Raw genomic sequence first — 17,912 nt, 5'->3', positions numbered from 1 at the left:
AGAAACTGGTTTAAGCATTAACGAATGTAATGCTCCAAGGGCTCTGCTGTGTGGGTGTTATCAACCCACTTTTATAAGTGAACCAGAGAGGGTAGGTGACTCACCCGAGACCACACAGCTAGGAAGGGGTGGAGCTGGGATTCAAACCCAAGCTTGATCCAGTTCCCAAACCCACACCCCTTAGCCCCTCTGCTCCCTGCCCCCAACCCTCCAGGACCTTGCTCTTTGCTGCTGATGGAGGAGACAGAGGTAGGTGAGGCCGAGAGCATTCTTCAAATAGGTTTTGCACGCCTGGGTGTGGGTCAAGGTCTGCCTTGCATATGGTTATGCCTGTCTGCTTCTCTCCTTTCCACTGAGGCTGGGGGCTCCTTGAGGGCTGGGTCCACGTCTGGCTAGACTTCGTGTCCCAGCGCAGTGAGAAGCCTGCACACGTCTATGAGAGAAAAAATGAGAACGGATGAGGGAGAGGATGAAGGGAGAACCATGTGTCCTCCCTCACCTGGAGTGGGAAGCTTCTGGAAACTGCAACTTTAATGCAAAGCTCACGTATAAAAGAAAGAGGGCGTGGACCCATGTCCTTGACTTGTTTTAGAGGCCATACTTCACCTCCAGTCCTGGGGTAAAATATGATTTTTATCCGCATTGTACAAATGGGGGGCCTGGAGGTGAAGTTCATGCTTCAGTAACTGGCCAGTCTGGGTGACTCCTGGCTCTGCCCCTTCTAACTCCCAGCAGTGACTGGGCCTCACCCTCCTTAACGTCCCCATCTGAATATTAGTTTGTATTTCTTAGAGGGAGGGATGTAAAAATTAAATGAGCATTTAATTTCCACATTTAATGAGAGCTCCTGTGATTTCTTCCTATAGGAGAGGCAGTTTCACAGTAAATTTGATTTTTAAAAATTAAGTAACTTGGGTGATGGGTGCCTGAGGGTTCATTATCTCTCTCTCTCTTTCCTGTTGTGGATGCTTAAAAATTGTTCACAAGACATTTTAAAAATAAATAATAGAAATGTAAAGTGTTAGTTTGTTTAGAAAAAACCCTACAGATATATGAGTGGCATCAGGAACTGGCTACAGTGGTCAGGATGCAAAATGTACCTGCAGTTTTAAAATAAAACACCAGCTTTAAAGAACGGAATGGCTGAAAGCAGCCCCTTAGAGCAGTGATGGCGAACCTTTTGAGCTCGGCGTGTCAGCATTTTGAAAAACCCTAACTTAACTCTGGTGCCGTGTCACATATAGAAATTTTTTATATTTGCAACCATAGTAAAACAAAGATTTATATTTTTGATATTTATTTTATATATTTAAATGCCATTTAACAAAGAAACATCAACCAAAAAAATGAGTTTGCGTGTCACCTCTGACACGCGTGTCATAGGTTCGCCATCACTGCCTTAGAGTGACGACCTCAGGCCCAGGCGGGGGACTCCCACCAGCCTTCAGTTCCCTCATCCCGAAAAAGTGGGAGACAGGGAGGCTTCCCGCCAAGTGTTTTATGAGTCAGGTGCAAGCAGAGGTGTGAGGTGCTCTGTCAGCTGTGATTCCAATTAGGTGATTTTCATTCCTTCACTGTTTCTTGAGGCCCCGCCCTGTGCCAGGTGCTGGTCTGGGCACTGGGTCGCATTGCTGCCCAGCTCTCCGTGGGGCCGGACAGAGCTGGGCGCTCTGCTGAGATGGGGCCGTCCAGGTGCGGATTCTGACTCAGCCACTGGCTTCTTTGGTAAATAAACACGGCGGGCCTCAGTTTCCTTCCATCTCTGCCGCGTGATTCCCTTGGGGAATGTGTTCCAGGCCCTGAGGTGGGACCAGATTTGGTGCGTTCAGACGTTCAGACGGGTGACCCGTGTGAGCTTTGGCTCGAAGGAGGGAGAATGCAAGGGTGAGCATCAAGAGGCACCGGGAGGCCGACTCATGTGGGAACTGATAGTAGAGAAGCCACGTGATCTCACTCTGGCTCCTGTTGGGGAAGGGACTGTAGGCCTCAAGGGTGGGAGCCCTTTGCTCACGTTGAGTGACAGAAGGGCCTGGCCTTGAGTCCCAGCCCTGCTGCTGATGCCGGAGGAAGCGGGCAGGGCCTCAGCCTTCCTGTGCTTCCCTTGAGACCCTCTCCTGTGAAACGACAGGGCCTCCGTGAGAACCAGGTGAGACCTGGCCGAGTGTGTGCTCCCCAGGGCGATTCTTAATCATCGTCACGGTTATTATTGAAGCCATGAGGGCGAACCCATTGCCTTTCATGTTTCCTAACAATCAAATCTGTCTGCCCTCTGCCCACAGCACGGGCTGAATGTCCCCGCCCATCCTCCTCAGTGTCACTGTGCTGGCAGGGGGGCGGGCGGGTGTGGGGGTGTGGACCGGGCAGGTGGGCCCAAGGCCCTTTTGCTGCAGCAGCAGGAGGGCGGGGCTGCAGGCTCCCTGCTGGTTCTGACAGGCCTCCAAGGCCAATGTCTTGATGCCAGGGGTCAGGACCTGATGGGGAGAGACAGGGTGCCATGAGGACCCTGAAGAGAAGCACCCAGACCAGCATGGGCTGCAGGGAAGGCTGCTGGGAGTGTGTGGTCCATGCGAGTTCTCCAGGCTGCTGGCGGTGGCAGGACCCAGAAAGGAGTGGTCCAAACATCAAACACGGTTTAAGGTATTTGAAATCCCAGCACTGAGGCGGGGTGGATGGGAGGGACTGAAAGAAGCCATGGGGGAGAGATGGAGCCAGAGAGGTGGGCAGGGGCAGACCCGATTCACAAAGAACGCATGTGGTGAGGGGCCGGGGGTAGGACAGGAGCCAGGAGATCGGTGAGGGGGCCCTGCAGACAAGCAGGCAGTGAGAGATGATGGGGTCTGGACAGGATGGTATTTGTGAGGATGCAGAGGAGATTTCCAAGGTCAATGGGCAGCACTTGACTTGGAGATTGAACTTGGATGGACATAGAGGGAGGAGTGAACGCTGATTCCCAGGCACGTGGCTTGGCAACTGGCGGGTGGTATTCCCTTTACCAAGATCTGATCACCAGCAGGGAGGCCAGGAGAGGATGAGCCGGGCTTTGGTTGAGTGGGAGGGCCTGGGAGGCCCCCTGGGGAGACTCTCTGGAGGCCTGGAGCCCAGGAGGGAGGTCCCGCCTGGATGGGGATGGGCCTCCCCCCAGATAGACAGCAGAGCCTCCAGTGCCAAACTGCCTGGGTAGCAGGTCGTGGGAGGAGAAGAGTGCAGAGAGGTGTGTGGGTGTGCGGAGTACCATGGAAACCTTGGTGGGGGGCGGTGTCCTAGGTTCCCCTGAGCTGGCGGCCCTGAAGGATGCCTGGGTGTGGGCAGGTAGAGGAGGGAGGTGAAGGAGGTGCCAGACACGGAGACAGGCGCTGGTAACTGTGGCCGAGGAAGGCTGGAGGAGGGAGGCTTCTGGGAGGGAGACTGTGGAGAGGCAGGCTGGGGATCATTATTGTCAAAGGTGCTGAGAGTCCCACTAAAGAGTTAGGGCTCTCTCCCTTAGAGGAGGGAAGCCTGGCATGGTTTTGAGCATAAGAGGGACTCGATCAGAGCTGTGTTTATTAAAAAGCTTCTTATTGGCCTCACTGCCCAGGCATGTGTCCATGTGACACTGTGTTCAAAGGCCAGACTGTGGGTGGCTGCCCTGCCCTGCCCTCTCGTGTTCCAATCCATGCAGCCTCGGCCTGGCCAGCTTTACTCGGTGGGGATATAGCAGCAGAGCCGGGCAGGCAGCTATAGGGGTGATGGAGGGCCTGGGCTGCTCGGCCAGCCTGTCACCTGGGCTGCCTTACCCCTTCTCCCTCCAGGCCATCTCTTGGCTCTGACTCTCTGAGCCGGTGGGGTGATGTCTCAGCAAGCAAGCAGCCTTGGGAGGGAGAGGGCACTCGGTGGAAAATACTGTTCTCCACTCTGGGAGTGTCCCACACCATTCGCCGCAACTGGCCATCGTGCACCATTAACTGACCATTGTGCACTGTTAAAAAGGAGTCTGGGACTTAATCAGATCTAGTACTTTTTGGACTGACTACTGTGTACCAGACCCCAAACAAAGCATGTTTCATATGCATCCTTTCATCTAATCCTCTTCAGTATTATGATGTGGGTTTCTACTGTTGCACCCATTTCACAGATGAGGATACTAAAGGCTCAAAGAGTTACTTGCCCACAGACTGTACATTTGGGATATAAAAAAAATCTTCACCCGAGGATACGTTGGTTTTTAAAAATTGATTTAGAGAGAGAGAAAAACATCAATCTGTTGCCTCCTGTACGCACCCCAACTGGGGATCCAACCCACAACCGTTTGGTGTGCGGGATGACGCTCCGACCAACTGAGCCCCCAGGGCAGGGCTGTATTGGGGATTTTTAATGCAGGCAGATAGAAGACAAGTTTGTCCTTTTAACTCATCACCTTGCAGTTACTTCCTGAGTAGAGACTGGTCTCTGACCTTTCCCCGGCAGCCTCGGCCCAGCCCCTCCTCTATATCCAGCGGCAGTGAAGTCTCCCCTAGGTGCCCTCTGGGAGCTGTGGCCCATCTCAGGGCATGAGGGTGGTTATGGCTTGAGTGGGGATCCCAGCTTGGCCACTCACCTCCTGTGTGTGTTCTGGGGATCATCACTTATTTCCCTCAAACCTCAGTTTCCTTATCTGCAAAATGGGGACTGCTAGTCCCCACCTCTTAGTTATGCAGAGAAAGAGATAAGGCTCTTAGGCGCTTAGATGGTGCCAGGCGCACTGGAAGGCCGAGTAACAGTGGTTATTCCGTTCCTATCACCGCACTGATTGCCTCTTCAGTTGCACAGCTGACACTGGTGCGGGTGGCGCGTGTGTGGCGGAGCCATAGGACAGGGAGGATGGATCATCGATTGCTGAAGCACTGCATTATTCATGTCGTTATTCTCAGACTTTTGACGAGGCCCGGGTGGGAGCCCATATATGGAATAAGGCTGGAGGCAACCACTGCTGCTAGCGTCTCCGGTCTCCCGAGTTGCCATGGAGTCCCGCAGCGGCTGGGAGGCGGCCGCCCTCTGGGCGTCCAGCAGCCTGAGAACTGGCCGCACCGTGTTCCGCTTGTGCGCGGGCCCTTGACCGTTCCTGTGGGACCCTTGTGTGGGGATGGGGTGTGTGTGGGGATGGGGTGTGTGGGGGGATGGGGTGGTGGTGGTCGGGGGAATAAACTGGTAGCGCCCGGAGCAGGCTTCCAGGACAGCGGGGTGTGCGGGGCCCGCTGCAGGGCGTCGGTCCCTGCGAGTCTGTAGAGCTGATGCGTGGCGGGGGCCGCGGGTGCCAGAAATCGAGCCCCGCTCTTCCCAGAGCCGTGCGCCCTGCGCGCCAGCAGCCGGCTCGCGAGCCAGGGAGCGCCGGCCACGCCACCAGCCCCGCCACAGCCGCTCCGCGGTGCGCCCGGGAGAGGAGGGGCCGGCTTCGGTGGGGCAGGTTAGGGGCCCGCGGACTCTCCGCCAGGCCCGTGATGCTCCTGCCGGCCCCAGCCTTCCCTTCCCCGCCTTTCCTTGCCAGCGGGCTGGGGGGCGGGGGGGGGGGAGGGGGTGGCAGGGGGAGGGGGGCGGGGCGCGGGGCGGGCCCGGGCGGGGCGGGGCGGAGCCGGGCTGCGGCGGCGGCGGCGTCAGAGCGGCGCTCCTGCAGCCGGAGACTCGGACCCGGCGGAGCGCTGCCCCGGACGCGGACAGGGACCCGGACCCGGACCCGCAGGGTGCTGTTCCCAAGGCCCCCCTCGCGGGCCGGGCTGCCGAGCATGGCGGACAAGGAGGCGGCGGGAGGCGACGCAGGGCCCCGGGGTGAGTGCGGTCCTGCAGCTGGCGGGGCGCGCCGCGAGGGACGAGGCTCGCTCGGCCCGGGCCCTGCGGCTCCCTCGCTGGCCGCGGGGAAGTGGGGGTCCCCGCCCCCTCCTGCCCCATTGGTGGGGCCGGGGTCCGCGCCACGGCGGGGCTGGGGGGCCGGGGCCGGAGGCGGCCCGCGGGGCTCGCGCTCTGCTCCCGGCCGGGGTGCGGCCACTGCGGCGGGGACCACAGCCCCCACCCGGACGCCCTGGCGCCGACTGCGGGGCGGGTGCGAGTCGGGATGCGACCCGCCACCTTGTTCCTCCCCGGCGCGTGCGGGACGGCTCCCTCACTCACCCCGCGAAGGGCTGGCCGCGGGGCGGTCTCGCGTCCCCAACAACTCAGCGAGGTTGCGGGGGGGGGGGGGGGGCCGTGGGAAGTCAACGATTTGGACCGGCCCCTCCCTCACCCTGCCTCGATCGGTACTGCGAGCCCGGAGTGGGGACTGCAGCTCCGATCCAAACTGCGTCCCACGCCCCTCCACGCCCAACCCCAGGGGTTCACGGGGCTGAAGAGGGGCGCCGCGGCGGGGCTCCCCAGTTCCCTCTGCGCCCCGGCGGGCGTGGGGAGCAAGGCAGTGCCCAGGGCACAGGACGGACACTCGGGTTTTGCAGCTGTTCCAGGGCCGCTTTCTTGGGGAGCGTGGCGAAGGCTCCGATGGGGTGGGGGAAGGGTGAGGAGCGAGGAGGACCTGGGAGCGGGGAAAGCGGGGGAGCAGCTCCCGGAGCGGGGCTGTAAATCATGGCTTCGCCCGCCGAGGGGACGCGCTGGCCAGGACTGTGGGTCCCCCGTGGGGAAAGTTGGGCGCAGGGAGGCACCGGGCGTCCCCGACCTGCCGGACCGACCGTGGCAGGAGCAGCCGCTGCAGCGGAGAGTGACCCGCAGGCTCCCCCGGAGCCACAGGACCGGCTGCTTATGGAGAATGACATTAAAATGCCCGGAGGAAAGGGAAAGTCATCCAGGAAAGGTGCGCCTGGCTCTGCAGGGACCCCAGAGCTGGGGAAACTGAGTCAGGTGCAGCACAGCTACCGTGGGCAGCGAGCTGTCTCGCTGTCTGTGGTCTAGGTCCCGCCCTTTACCGGCTCCAGAGGCACCGGCCCCCTCCCCAGCCCATTGTTCTAGGATCTGGGAGGTGCCGCCCCACACGCACTGCAGTGGTGGGGGAGGGGGCGAGGGAGGGGGGGAGATCCTGACTTGGCTCCCTCATGGGAGGAACCTTGGGGAGCCCAGGCCAAGAGCCCCAGCAGTACTTTAACACACATCCCAAATCTAACATCCCCCCCTCCCACCGCCGCCGCCCCCTGCCACCCCCATCCCGCCCCCCCCGCCCCCCCCCCATCTAGCAAACAGGGCAACGGGCTGGAGGCTGTCTTTGTCTGAACATCACTCAGCAACTGAATTGATTCATTCCCGCTCCCCCCTTTTCCTTTACTTTGGAAAAAAAAATTAGAATGATAGGGAAGGATGTCTGAATTGCCGAAAATTGCTAAAGCTTGAGTTAGTGAAGCAGTTTCTTGCCTCTCACGCTGGGATAGTGAGTGGCTGTAGCAAATGCAAGGTTGACCACAGGACTTGTCAGGTCAGAAGAGTGAGCAGGGATGGGCACCCTCAGACACCCTTCTGTACTGTAAATGGAATTCAGCACCCCTGCTCTACACACACACACACACACACACACACACACACGCACACACACGTGCGCGCACACACATGCGCGTGCACACACATGCACACACATGAGCACACACGCACACACACACTGGGGCACTCGCCATCCAAGATGAGGATGCATGCTGGCTGTGCTGGGCCACCCGCCACCGCTCGCTTGTGTCTGTTCTAGAACGTTTCTTCACTCCCAGGGATCTGGAGTTCAAGGCAGCCTGTGAGAATTCCCGGCACCGGGACTTGGGACACAGAGCAAGCTCTCCCTGGCAACTCACTGCTTCTCCTTGGGCTCCCATCCCTCCATCTATGAAGTGGGAGATAGTAATCATATCTCATAGGAGCAGAGCCTGCTCCCCACTACCTGACACATCTAAGGTTTCCTCATTGCATGTTCCGTGCTGGACAAGTGAACATGCAATCTTTTATTTTTTAAAGCCTCACAAAAAACCTGTTACCAGCATTCTCCTTTTACTGGGTAGGAAATCTAAACAGGGATTGAATGACCTATCCAAGGTCACGTGTCTAGGAAGTGTTGATTCAGACCCAGGCCATCTGAATCCATGGCTCTGGCCCTTCACCACCACCCTGTATAACCTGTGACTATGGCCGGGATTGCCATGCTATTAGGCACTTAACAATGGCTGTGCTAGCTGGTTTGACTCAGTGGATAGAGCGTCGGCCCGTGGTTTCAAGGGTCCTGGGTTTGATTCTGGTCAAGAGCACATGCCTGGGTTTCAGTGCGTGTCCAGTGTGTGTGTGCGGGGGGGAGGGAGGGGGGGGGATTGTGCTGGAGGTAGCCGATCAGTGATTCTCATCATTGATGTTTCTCTCTCCCTCTCTCTTCCTCTCTGAAGTCAGTGAAGATAATATATATTTTTAAAAAGGCTGTTCTTCCCGGGATTATTTCAAGGATGCTCTTGGTGCAAAAGGATGAGGGCCACAGGTAACGAACTGACTTGGGACCTGTGAGCAGTGGGAGGCCCGAGTGCTGGGTTGTGCCAGAAAGATGGGCCATAAAATTCCCCCCAACGAATCAAGTGTTTGGGGGTGGGGAGTCGGGGAGATGCCACAAAACAAGGGCGGCAGGATATTGGTAGTTGTTGAAGCTGGGCAGTTCATCACCGTTCCATTTGTTTTGTATATGCTTGTAAATTTCCTTAATAGAATGTTTAAATTCGCTAATTAACAAAATCCAAAGGGCCACCTTTTCATCTCTGGAGCTTTGAACAGCAAAGGCTGAGATGACCTTCAGCCTTGACCCCACCAGGGCCTGGGTTGGTTGATGCATAGAGCCCTAGAAGGATGCGATGAACTGGGGTGGGGATGGGGAGAGCAAGGGGTGGGTCAGGTTGGGCTAGCTCCTAAGGTGCTGTAGTCAGGGTACCTATGGGTAGTGCAAACGTAGTAATTTGCTCCAGGTGGGGGTACGGTGAGGAACAGCAGGCAGGGGTGTTTACCTGGGGTGGAGATGCCTCTGTAAGCATTACTTTGGGCCTGGGAGCTGGGATTCTTATCATCCTGGCAGTTAATCATAATAAAAATAAGCATTTTAAACACGGATGTTGATTGAGGACTTAATTTATGCTAAAATATGAAAGTTTTGAATGACTCATTTATCCCGAGCCACATTTGTTAACGAATGAACAACTCTGAGGGAGGCCCTGTTACCCCATTTCACCAAGAGGAAAGCTGCCAAGCCAGTGTGGCACAACTGGAGACGGGCCGAATGAGGGCTAGGAGGTGGCCAACCCTCTCCTAGCACAGGCCCGGGAGGCCACAGTCCCCCAGAGAACTTTATTGAATGTCTGAATGGATGAGTACATGACTAGCAGAGAGAATGTGCCTGCCCGACTTCCCTGCGGTCACCAAACTACACTCGGAAGTGAGTGGGTGCTGGAGATGGCTCCCAAGCTGGCCAAGAAGAAGTTAAAATGATGCTTATCGCTGGTTAGGGCTCTGGCCACGGGACCCACTTCCATGTCCACCTGCCTCTGTGGCTGTGACCCCTGCCACTGTGGTGTCTGTGATGTCCTTTGGTCCTCATGCAGTTCCCTCTGCCAGGAGCATCCTCCCTTTCTCTAGCAAACTCTTACCCTTCAAAACGCGGGTCAGGTATCACTTCTCAGGAAGCCTTCTTGGACTCATCCATCTGAGTGAGAGTCTGCCTGTGTGGTTCCAAAGCCTCTGTAACCGACTGTTTGTTGTTGGAAATCTCAACTTGTGTTCATGGAGTGCACGATGTTTCCGTTTTATGTGCATAAATCCCATTGACTCCTCCAACAAACCTATGAGGTTGGTGTCATCACCCCATGTTGCTGATGAGGTAGTCGAGGCCTTTGAGAAATTTGGAAACGTGCCGAGCCAAAGAATCAAATCACCCAGCTAATGAATGCTTGAGTTGGAATGTGAATTAATCTTGGAGCCTAAAAACTTTTGCTCTTTCTCTCAATGCCTCTTCCAACAAGGGCAGGAACTGTGTCTTTATGGCCATACTCTTTTTTTTAAAAAAATATATTTTATTGATTCTTCACAGAGAGGATGGGAGAGAGATAGAGAATTAGAAACATCGATTAGCTGTCTCCTGCACCCCCCCCCAATGGGGATGTGCCCACAACCAAGGCACATGCCCTTAGCCGGAATCGAACCTGGGACCCTTCAATCTTCAGGCCGACGCTCTATCCACTGAGCCAGACCGGTCACGGCGACCATACTCTTAGTAACGGCACATAGTAGGTACTCATCACTGACTGTGTGTTGACTGAATATCGTTCAGCAAGCCATGAGGGAGCACAGCAGTGGGGAATGGCATCTACATCCTGCGTGGATGCTCAGGAGTGGGAGGAAGCAGGTGGGGGGTGTGGGCGGGGCTCAGTCAATGCCAGAAGAGATTCGGCTCTGATTCCAACAAGGCTTTGAGTGATGACTCAATCTTGTGGGGGCGAGATCTCCTCATAGCATAAACAGGCCTCTTTGGGAAGGGAGAAAGCTTCTTTATTATCTCTGTGCATAATTTGAATGGCAGGGAGGAACCAGTGCCTTAATGAATGAACAACATGTGGCAGGGAGCTAGTGCCCCCCACCCGCAGGCGCGTGGGGTCTGGGCATTGCCAGGGGAGCAGGGTGAGCCAGGGAGCCAACCGAGAACTGCTGGTTTAGGTTGGCCAGTGGGGTTTCACAGGGGCTGTCAGCTTGGATTCCAATCCTGCTTTACCACTTACCATCCATGGGGCTCAGGGCAAGTTACTTAGGCACCCCCACACCTCAGTGTCCTCTGTAAGGTGGGGATCATCAGAGTACCCATCTCAGAGTGGATTTGATTTACTACCATACCCCCTGCTAAGTGTGGAGTATGCTTTCCGGCTCATTTGCTGTTCTCTGCTATCATTATGTACCATTAGGAATTCAGTGGGCGTAGGTAGGGCAGTTAGCAGCAGCTACATTCGTCCAGGGGAGAAGGGCTGGCCCCAGGTCCCACAGCTAAGAAGGACCTGAGCCTCGGGCCACGTGGTTTCCTGTCCTGCAGGCCCAGAACTTGGGAGGAGAGCTGGGTGTCTCAGGTTGTTGGCCCCATTTGACTCCCAGTTGGTCCTTGGCCAAGGCTCTGAGCTCCCGCTGGGTTTCCTGACTGGGCACCAGTGGGGTTCAAGGTCCCTTTGCATCCGTGGACTCTATCCAGGACCTTTGGCCTGTTGCCCTCAGATGACTAAGAGTCCACCATCTACAGACTCCGCCCGCTGTGCTGAGACCCCACATTGGGAGCTTTGCAGATGCTGCTCTGACCTCTGCCAGGACCACCCCTCCTCCTCTGGCCTTGACCATGACCTGGCAGCTGTGAGGGCAGGTGGGGCTGATGGCTGCTCCCCAGCCATCCTTCTGGGGAACCCTGAACTGCAGAGGATGGGCCTCAGTTCCAGTCCCCTATCTTTAGGGTGGCCATGTGTCCTGATTTGCTGGGGTAGTCATGGTTGATGCCTCTTGTCCCAGTGAAATTATGAAGTGACCCCTTTCCCTTGCTAAGTATCCCATTTGGATGATAAATTACATGGTTGTGCCACTTATCTCTGTCCTCTCCTCAGCCATCAGGGCCTCATATGGGACAAGGAAGGCAGTAGGGTGTGTGGTTAAACGCGGGCTTTGGGCTCAGACACTTCTGGGTTCAGATGTGTTTAACCTCTGGGTATAACATTGTGGGGCCTCAGTTTCCTCTGCTGTAAACAAGGATGATTAGTAATCCTGCTCTATTGGGGGCGGGTGAGAATTAAGTGTGAGACTATATGTCAAGTGCTAAGCATGAGCCTGGTACATAGAGGGTGCTCGGTTAGTGGCTATAATTACTGTTGGTTTGATTTGGGAGATGTAGGTTAGACGTGGGATCTGGAGTCAGACTCCCTGGGCTCCACTCTGGGCTGTGTCATTTACTTGCTCTATGGCCCTGGCAAGTTACCTCTTAAAGGCTCAGTTTTCTCATCTGTTGCATATGGATTATAATAATCTTCTTCATATGGTTTTTGTGAGGATGAAATGAGTTTAGACAAGAAATTCACTTAGAACAGGGTGGGCCACAAAGTAGATACTGAACTGATGTTAGCTGCTGATGTTAGCTGTATTGTTGTTGAAGTTACATTCTTGCAGGCCCAGAACTTGGGGCCAGCGTATGAGTTTCTTATTGCCTTCATAAACATTACCACAAACTCAGTGGCATAAAACAACACAAATTTATTATCATACAGTCTGGAGGCTGGAAGTAAGACCATAATGGATCTAACTGAGCTACAATCAAGGTGTTGGCAGAGTTGTGTTTCTTCTGGAAGCTCACTTTTCTGGCTTCTAGAGGTCACCTCAAGGCCTTAACTTCCATCTTCAAAGCACGTCACTCCAACCGTTGCTTCCGCTGTCACTTCTCTCTGACTCTGCCCCTCTGACCTCCCTCTTGTAAGGGCTCTTGTGTAAAGACCTCTTCCAAAGCCCTTCTTAATAATCAGAATAATTTCCCTATCTCGAAATCCTTAGTTTAATCAGACCTGCAAAATCCCTTTTGTCATATAAGATAACATGTCGATAGGTGCCAGGGATTAGGACATGTACCTGTTTGGGGGGCCATTTTCATCCTACCACAGCCAGAAGATTGGGGGTCTTGCCTAGATTTAGGAGTATTAATTAGAGAGCCTCTGGTCTTCGCCAAGAACAGCTTGAATGCTGCAAACTGTTCCTCCTCCACGTTTTATATCAGTTGGGTTCCTCTTGAACCTGCTGCATGACACCATCCCTGCGACATTTGGGTTGTTGGTCGGCCCTTGACTTTTATTTGATCTTTGTAGGGTCCTTAGAGACACTGCCACTTCCAGGGTGACTTAGCCCCTTCTCAGAGACCTATGGAATCATTGAAACCCGAGTAAAAGGTTTATTGGCTCCCAAGTGGGGAATACGATTACATTTGTAAAGAATTAGTGAAATGTCTGCAAAATGTCACATTACATTTGCTATGTAACCAACCATCCCCAAATGTAATGGCTTAAAAAGTAGCTATTGTATTTGCCCATGATTCTGTGAGCAGGTCTCTGCTGGGTAGTTCTTCTGGTCTTGCCTCAGGTCACTCCTGTGACCACAGCCCTCTGGTGGCTGGGCTGGGCTGCAGAGTCCAGAGAGCCTTCCTTGGGGCCCTGGGTTTTGGTGTGGCTGGGGACTGGGTTTCTTCCTCCAGGAGGGCCTTGTTCCTCCAGGAGGCTAGCTGGGGCTTCTGGATGCTGTGGCCCCAGGGCAGCAAGAGGAGGAGAGGGGAGGCCGAGAGGCCTCTTGAGACCTTCCGGAGAGTCCATATAGTATTGTGTCTGCTGCATTCTTGTGGATACAAGGAAGTCATGTTGGCTCACTGGCAAGTTCTCCCAGGAGTTTATGCTGTGATGGGCCAGGACACGCTTTCTCATGATTAAAGAATAATAGGCGAGGAACTGAGGAAAAAGCAGAAAAGCTCAGATGCACCTTCCCCTTTAAGCTGTTTGGGGAAGCCGAGAGGGCGGGAGCCGAAGGCATTGCTCTTGTGAGGAAACAGCGGGTGCAGGTGACGTCCTGGGCGGGGCTTGCCATTCTGGTCAGAAGGGTCTGTAAGAAGTGAGGGCCCCTGGGGGCCTTCATCGCGGAAGAGGAGCGCAGCCAGCGGTGTCCTCACTGTGGCTTTGGGTCCAGGCCCGGCAGGCTCTCTGCGCCGGGATCTTACTAGAGCCACTGCTGGGCCCACGTGACAAGATTCGTAGCTGTTGAGTGATACGCACCAATGCTATTTCCCCTGTGAACGCTAGTATTTTTAGTATGTGATTTTGCAGAATATGAAGAGTTTTAGGAAAATAGACCGCGTTATAGCAGAAATGCTATGTTTCTATTTGCTGTAGGATACGTGCCCATTTAAAAATATTTGCGCTGCTGCCCTGGCCCTGTGGCTCAGTTGCTTGAGCATCGTCCTATGCATCAAGAGGTCACTGGTTCCATTCCCCGTCAGGACACACGCCCTGGTTGCAGCTCCATCTCCTGTAGGAGGCGTGCAGGAGGCGGCCAGTTGATGTTTCTCTTTGTCATTGATGTTTCATCTCTCTCCCTCCCCCTTCCTCTCCCTCTAAAAAAAAAAAAATCAGTAAAAACATATTTTTAAAACGTGTTTGTGCTTTTGGGGGCCCCAAAAGACAGCCACCAGGAAGAACCTCTGGTCACTTGCCTTCACCTCATTTTCTGAGCACATTAACTGAACTGTTGAGGCTGTTTTACTTCCCAGATGTTGAGCATGTTTTGGGGGTAGTTTGCTGACTACCTCCCAATTTCGCTGTCAGAAGCGAGGCTCCAGGAAGGTAATAAGTTCTGTAGGAGGAGCCCCTGTTCCATTGGCTCCCTAAGCCCCTCAAATCCCACAGGGAAGTGGGTTTTGCTAGTGTCCTTTGTTTCCCATAAACTGGTCAAAGAAGTGATCTCCTTTGCTGCCTTCTGTTTTTATAGATCAGACCGGTGGGCTGGTGGTTTCCCTGTGACTGGGAGCACTGGTTTCTGTACTCAGACTCCTGGCTCCTGTTTGGGACCCAGGCGTTGGGGCTCAAGCCTGCTGACTAACAGGCTTCAGGCTGGCCTCTCGCTGTCCCCAGGTTTTCATGGGCTAAAGGCTAAATTCCTCTGGCCACTTCCTTTCTTGTCCTTTTCTCGTTGTCCTTGAGGGGCCCTTTCTGCCGGTTGGGATAGGAAACTGTTTACAGCAGAAACGCCAGGAGTCCTGTTCCCAGGGCAGAGATGAAAGCAAAGAAAGCAGAGCTTGTAGGTGGCGTCTACAGCCAAACAGGACCTGTGTTGTCAAAGGTCTGGGCTGGCCCTACCCTCTCACTTTACAGATGGACAAACGGAGGTCAGGGAAGGAAAGAGATTGCCCCTGAACACTGGCAAAGCCAGGATAAGAAGCTAGGTCAGGAGACTCCCTCTCCTGCTTCCCAGCTGACCCCGGAGATGGCCTCAGAATCCTTCTCAAACTCTGACCCTGACCCTGACCCTGACCCTAACCCTAACCCACTTCAGTCCCTTTGAATTGGTCCGAGGTGGCACATGGATCTAAACCAGGGGTGGGCAAACTTTTTGACTCGAGGGCCACAATGGGTTCTTAAACTGGACCCAAGGGCCGGAACAAAAGCATGGATGGAGTGTTTGTGTGAACTAACATAAATTCAAAGTAAACATCATTACATAAAAGGGTACGGTCTTTTTTTTTTTTTTAGTTTTATTCATTTCAAACGGGCCGGATCCTGCTCGCGGGCCGTAGTTTGCCCACGGCTGATCTAAACTCTTTGCCATTAATAAATTCGTGACTTGTCCCTCTTGGCAGGAGTCACATTTTAAAAGAGTGTTTGAAGAATAATGCTGAACCAGAGGAGTGAGGAGCCAGATCAATGGTTGTGAACAAGAGAGTCCTTCACGGTAGAGCCCAGGCACAGCCTCTTCTTGCTCGCATATTCCTTCAGTTGACATTGGCGGTGGCTCCTCTTTGGCCCTGGCCCCTGCCAGATGCTTGTTTGAAAAGAGTGTGAAGTGGCACTTGTGGTTGCAGGTAACTGAACCTTTTCTAGCTAAAGAAAGCCAAAAGGAGATTTTTGAGTGAGGATCCTGGGGGTCGGCGGGCGGGGGGGGGGGGGGGACCTGGAGTTCTCTCTGCACCTCACCCCCCGCCCCATCTCTTATTCCTGTTGGACCACCCAGCCCCAGTCGAGTCTTCACATGACTATAGCTGCGTGCGTTGGCCCCAGGTGAGAAAAGTCAAACTGCAGAGTGCTGTGCAAACAGCTGGTTGATATGTGAAGCCACTAAATCTTGGAGTTAATTTTTTCCCCTTAATAGCAGTGGATAACTGATACAGTCCTGTTTTCCTTTCTTTAATGAATTGAATATAATGGGCGATAGATTTAATTAAAATGTTTTCATATCTGTCCCTGGCAAAATCAAAACGTGACCACACTGTGTCGGGCCCACAGTCTGCGGGGGATTTCACTGCCTGGTGAACTGAGGCACCAAGGAACCACAGACGAGTGGAGATGTGAGGGGGACTGCTGTGCAGATTTGGGACTTGGTCAGCCATGAGCACTTAGTGCGACTTCTTGTGACTTCGATGATCAGAGTGAGAAATGGGGGAAGCTGGAGTGTGAAGGTGGGGGCTTTCGGTGTTCTCTGAGCCAATCTGACGAAGAGACAGAATCCTAGAAAGTGGCAGTGGCCTTAAGAGCCCACGGTGGCTCCATGGCAGCACAGGGCCCTGGTCTCTCCGAGCAAGCTAAGGCCCTGCCGGTCTGCTGGGGATACTGGATGGGGGAGGCTGAGGATGGGCACATTGGGGTGCAGCACCCAGCCTGGGCCTGGTGCTTTCAGGGCACCCCTGGAGGGCACTTGAGGAGCAGGGGTTGTCTGCCCCTGGGTGCCAAGGTTTTGGGAGAGAGTGGCGAGCAGACGTGCCAAAGACCCAGCAAAGACCTGATTCTGCTGGGGTTTGCCAGGTCCTGCCAGGCCTGTCTTGGGAGAGGCGTGTGTGTGTGTGTGTGTGTGTGTGTGTGTGTGTGTGTGTGTAAGTATGCTTGTGCATGCACATGTGTGGCGAGAGGGAGAGGAAGTAACAGGTGGAGGAGAGGGAGGGAGACAGGGAGAGACTGAGAGATGTTAAAGCTTCTGGTAGGTCTTTTCTGGGGGTTCAGGCATGAACCCACAGGACGCGGCTGGTTAAGGACACTGGAGTCTGCCCCCGCGCTGTCCTCCGTGGCCCCTCCCTGAACATTCGCTGGTGAGATCCACAGTGCCGCGTGCCGGGGGCCAGGCCCGAGGCGCTCAGGAAGGAAGAGGGCGGCAGGATGGGATTTATCAAGGCGCCGTAGGAATGTCAGGACGCACTTTGCCCTAGTTATTTTTTGAACCTCAACCTTGTGTGTTGAATGAAAAACAGACTTTCTCAGCAGGTTGTATTGTGAAACGGCATGTATTCCTGTGCAGAGGTAAGACAGAACACAGATGTGCAGCTGGGGCCTGGGAAGATTGCCCCTCAAAAATCTTAGTGGGTGGTGAGGCGGCAGAGGCAGGCCACTTCCTAATGAAATATTAGCCAAAATAAGCTGCAAACCACAAACACAGAAGCCAAAACTACGAGTGACCGTGGCAGAGGGGTGGCCCAGCTCATCCTGTGACTCACGAGGACGAGTCGGGGATTTCCGTGTCCCCAGACAGCAGCCCTTCACCTCCTCATGCCAGCAAAGCCCCCCCACCCCCCACCTCTCCCCACCCCTGCACACAGCCGGGTTCTCCCGCAGAGAGAACTGGCAAGTTGGTTTCCATCTGACTATGCTCACAACTCAAGGTGACCCTCCCTGCCCACCTCCCCCGAACCGTTAGGGCCAGAGCCCGTTGGGGGCCATATGGTCAGCACACTGCCGGCTCCAGGCATGTTCCCAAATGAAGCAACTGAACAGGACTCTAAGCAATGTCAGTGATTACAGGGGTCATCCCAGTCTGTGGAAGGGCTGGAGCCCAACGATGCAGCCAGGTCCTGGGAGCCCAGGGCGGCCTGGGGGCCCCGCAGAGCCGTCCCCGCCTGCAGGGAGGCAGGGTTTCTGCTTCGGCACTGAAGGTGGCCCACCGCACACAGGGGACATTTGGGAGCATTTGGGGGAGGGGGTGAGTATTGAAGCCAGAAGCAACACCCAAAAAGCATAGCTCCTCTCTTGGGCCTGCAGGAGGCGGGGCCAAGGCATTTTGGGAGTCCCTTCCAGGCGGGTCCCTGAGCTGCTCACTGTCTGGCGGCAGCGTGAACTTGTGGGACGAGCTCGAGTCCTGGAGTCTCAGCTCCATGGTGTACTCGCTGTGAGGCCTCCGGCAGCCCTAGAAACTCCCTGAGCTTCTACTAAAGCTCTCGGGGTCACCGGGGAGGC

The 17,912-nt window shown here is 54.8% G+C and overlaps 1 protein-coding gene across 6 annotated transcripts in view; it reads left to right on the top strand.

The window, feature by feature from the left end:
• Window positions 1-17,912, top strand: part of HSPA12A (heat shock protein family A (Hsp70) member 12A) — a 110,774-nt gene that overhangs the window by 52,388 nt on the left and 40,474 nt on the right. The window contains exon 1 of one of the 6 annotated variants that reach the window (XM_059661534.1): window positions 5,603-5,778. The exons of the other annotated variants lie outside the window; for them this stretch is intronic. Coding sequence (XP_059517517.1) covers window positions 5,736-5,778 — 43 coding nt within the window. The 5' untranslated portion in view covers window positions 5,603-5,735. Of the gene's footprint in view, window positions 1-5,602; window positions 5,779-17,912 lie in introns of those variants that run through there. 6 annotated transcript variants of the gene reach the window in all.

The sequence above is a fragment of the Myotis daubentonii genome, chromosome 13, assembly GCF_963259705.1.
Source record: "Myotis daubentonii chromosome 13, mMyoDau2.1, whole genome shotgun sequence".
Lineage (NCBI taxonomy): Eukaryota > Metazoa > Chordata > Mammalia > Chiroptera > Vespertilionidae > Myotis > Myotis daubentonii.
The sequence above is the reverse complement of the archived record's forward strand: the minus strand, read 5'-3'. Positions and strand labels throughout refer to the sequence as shown.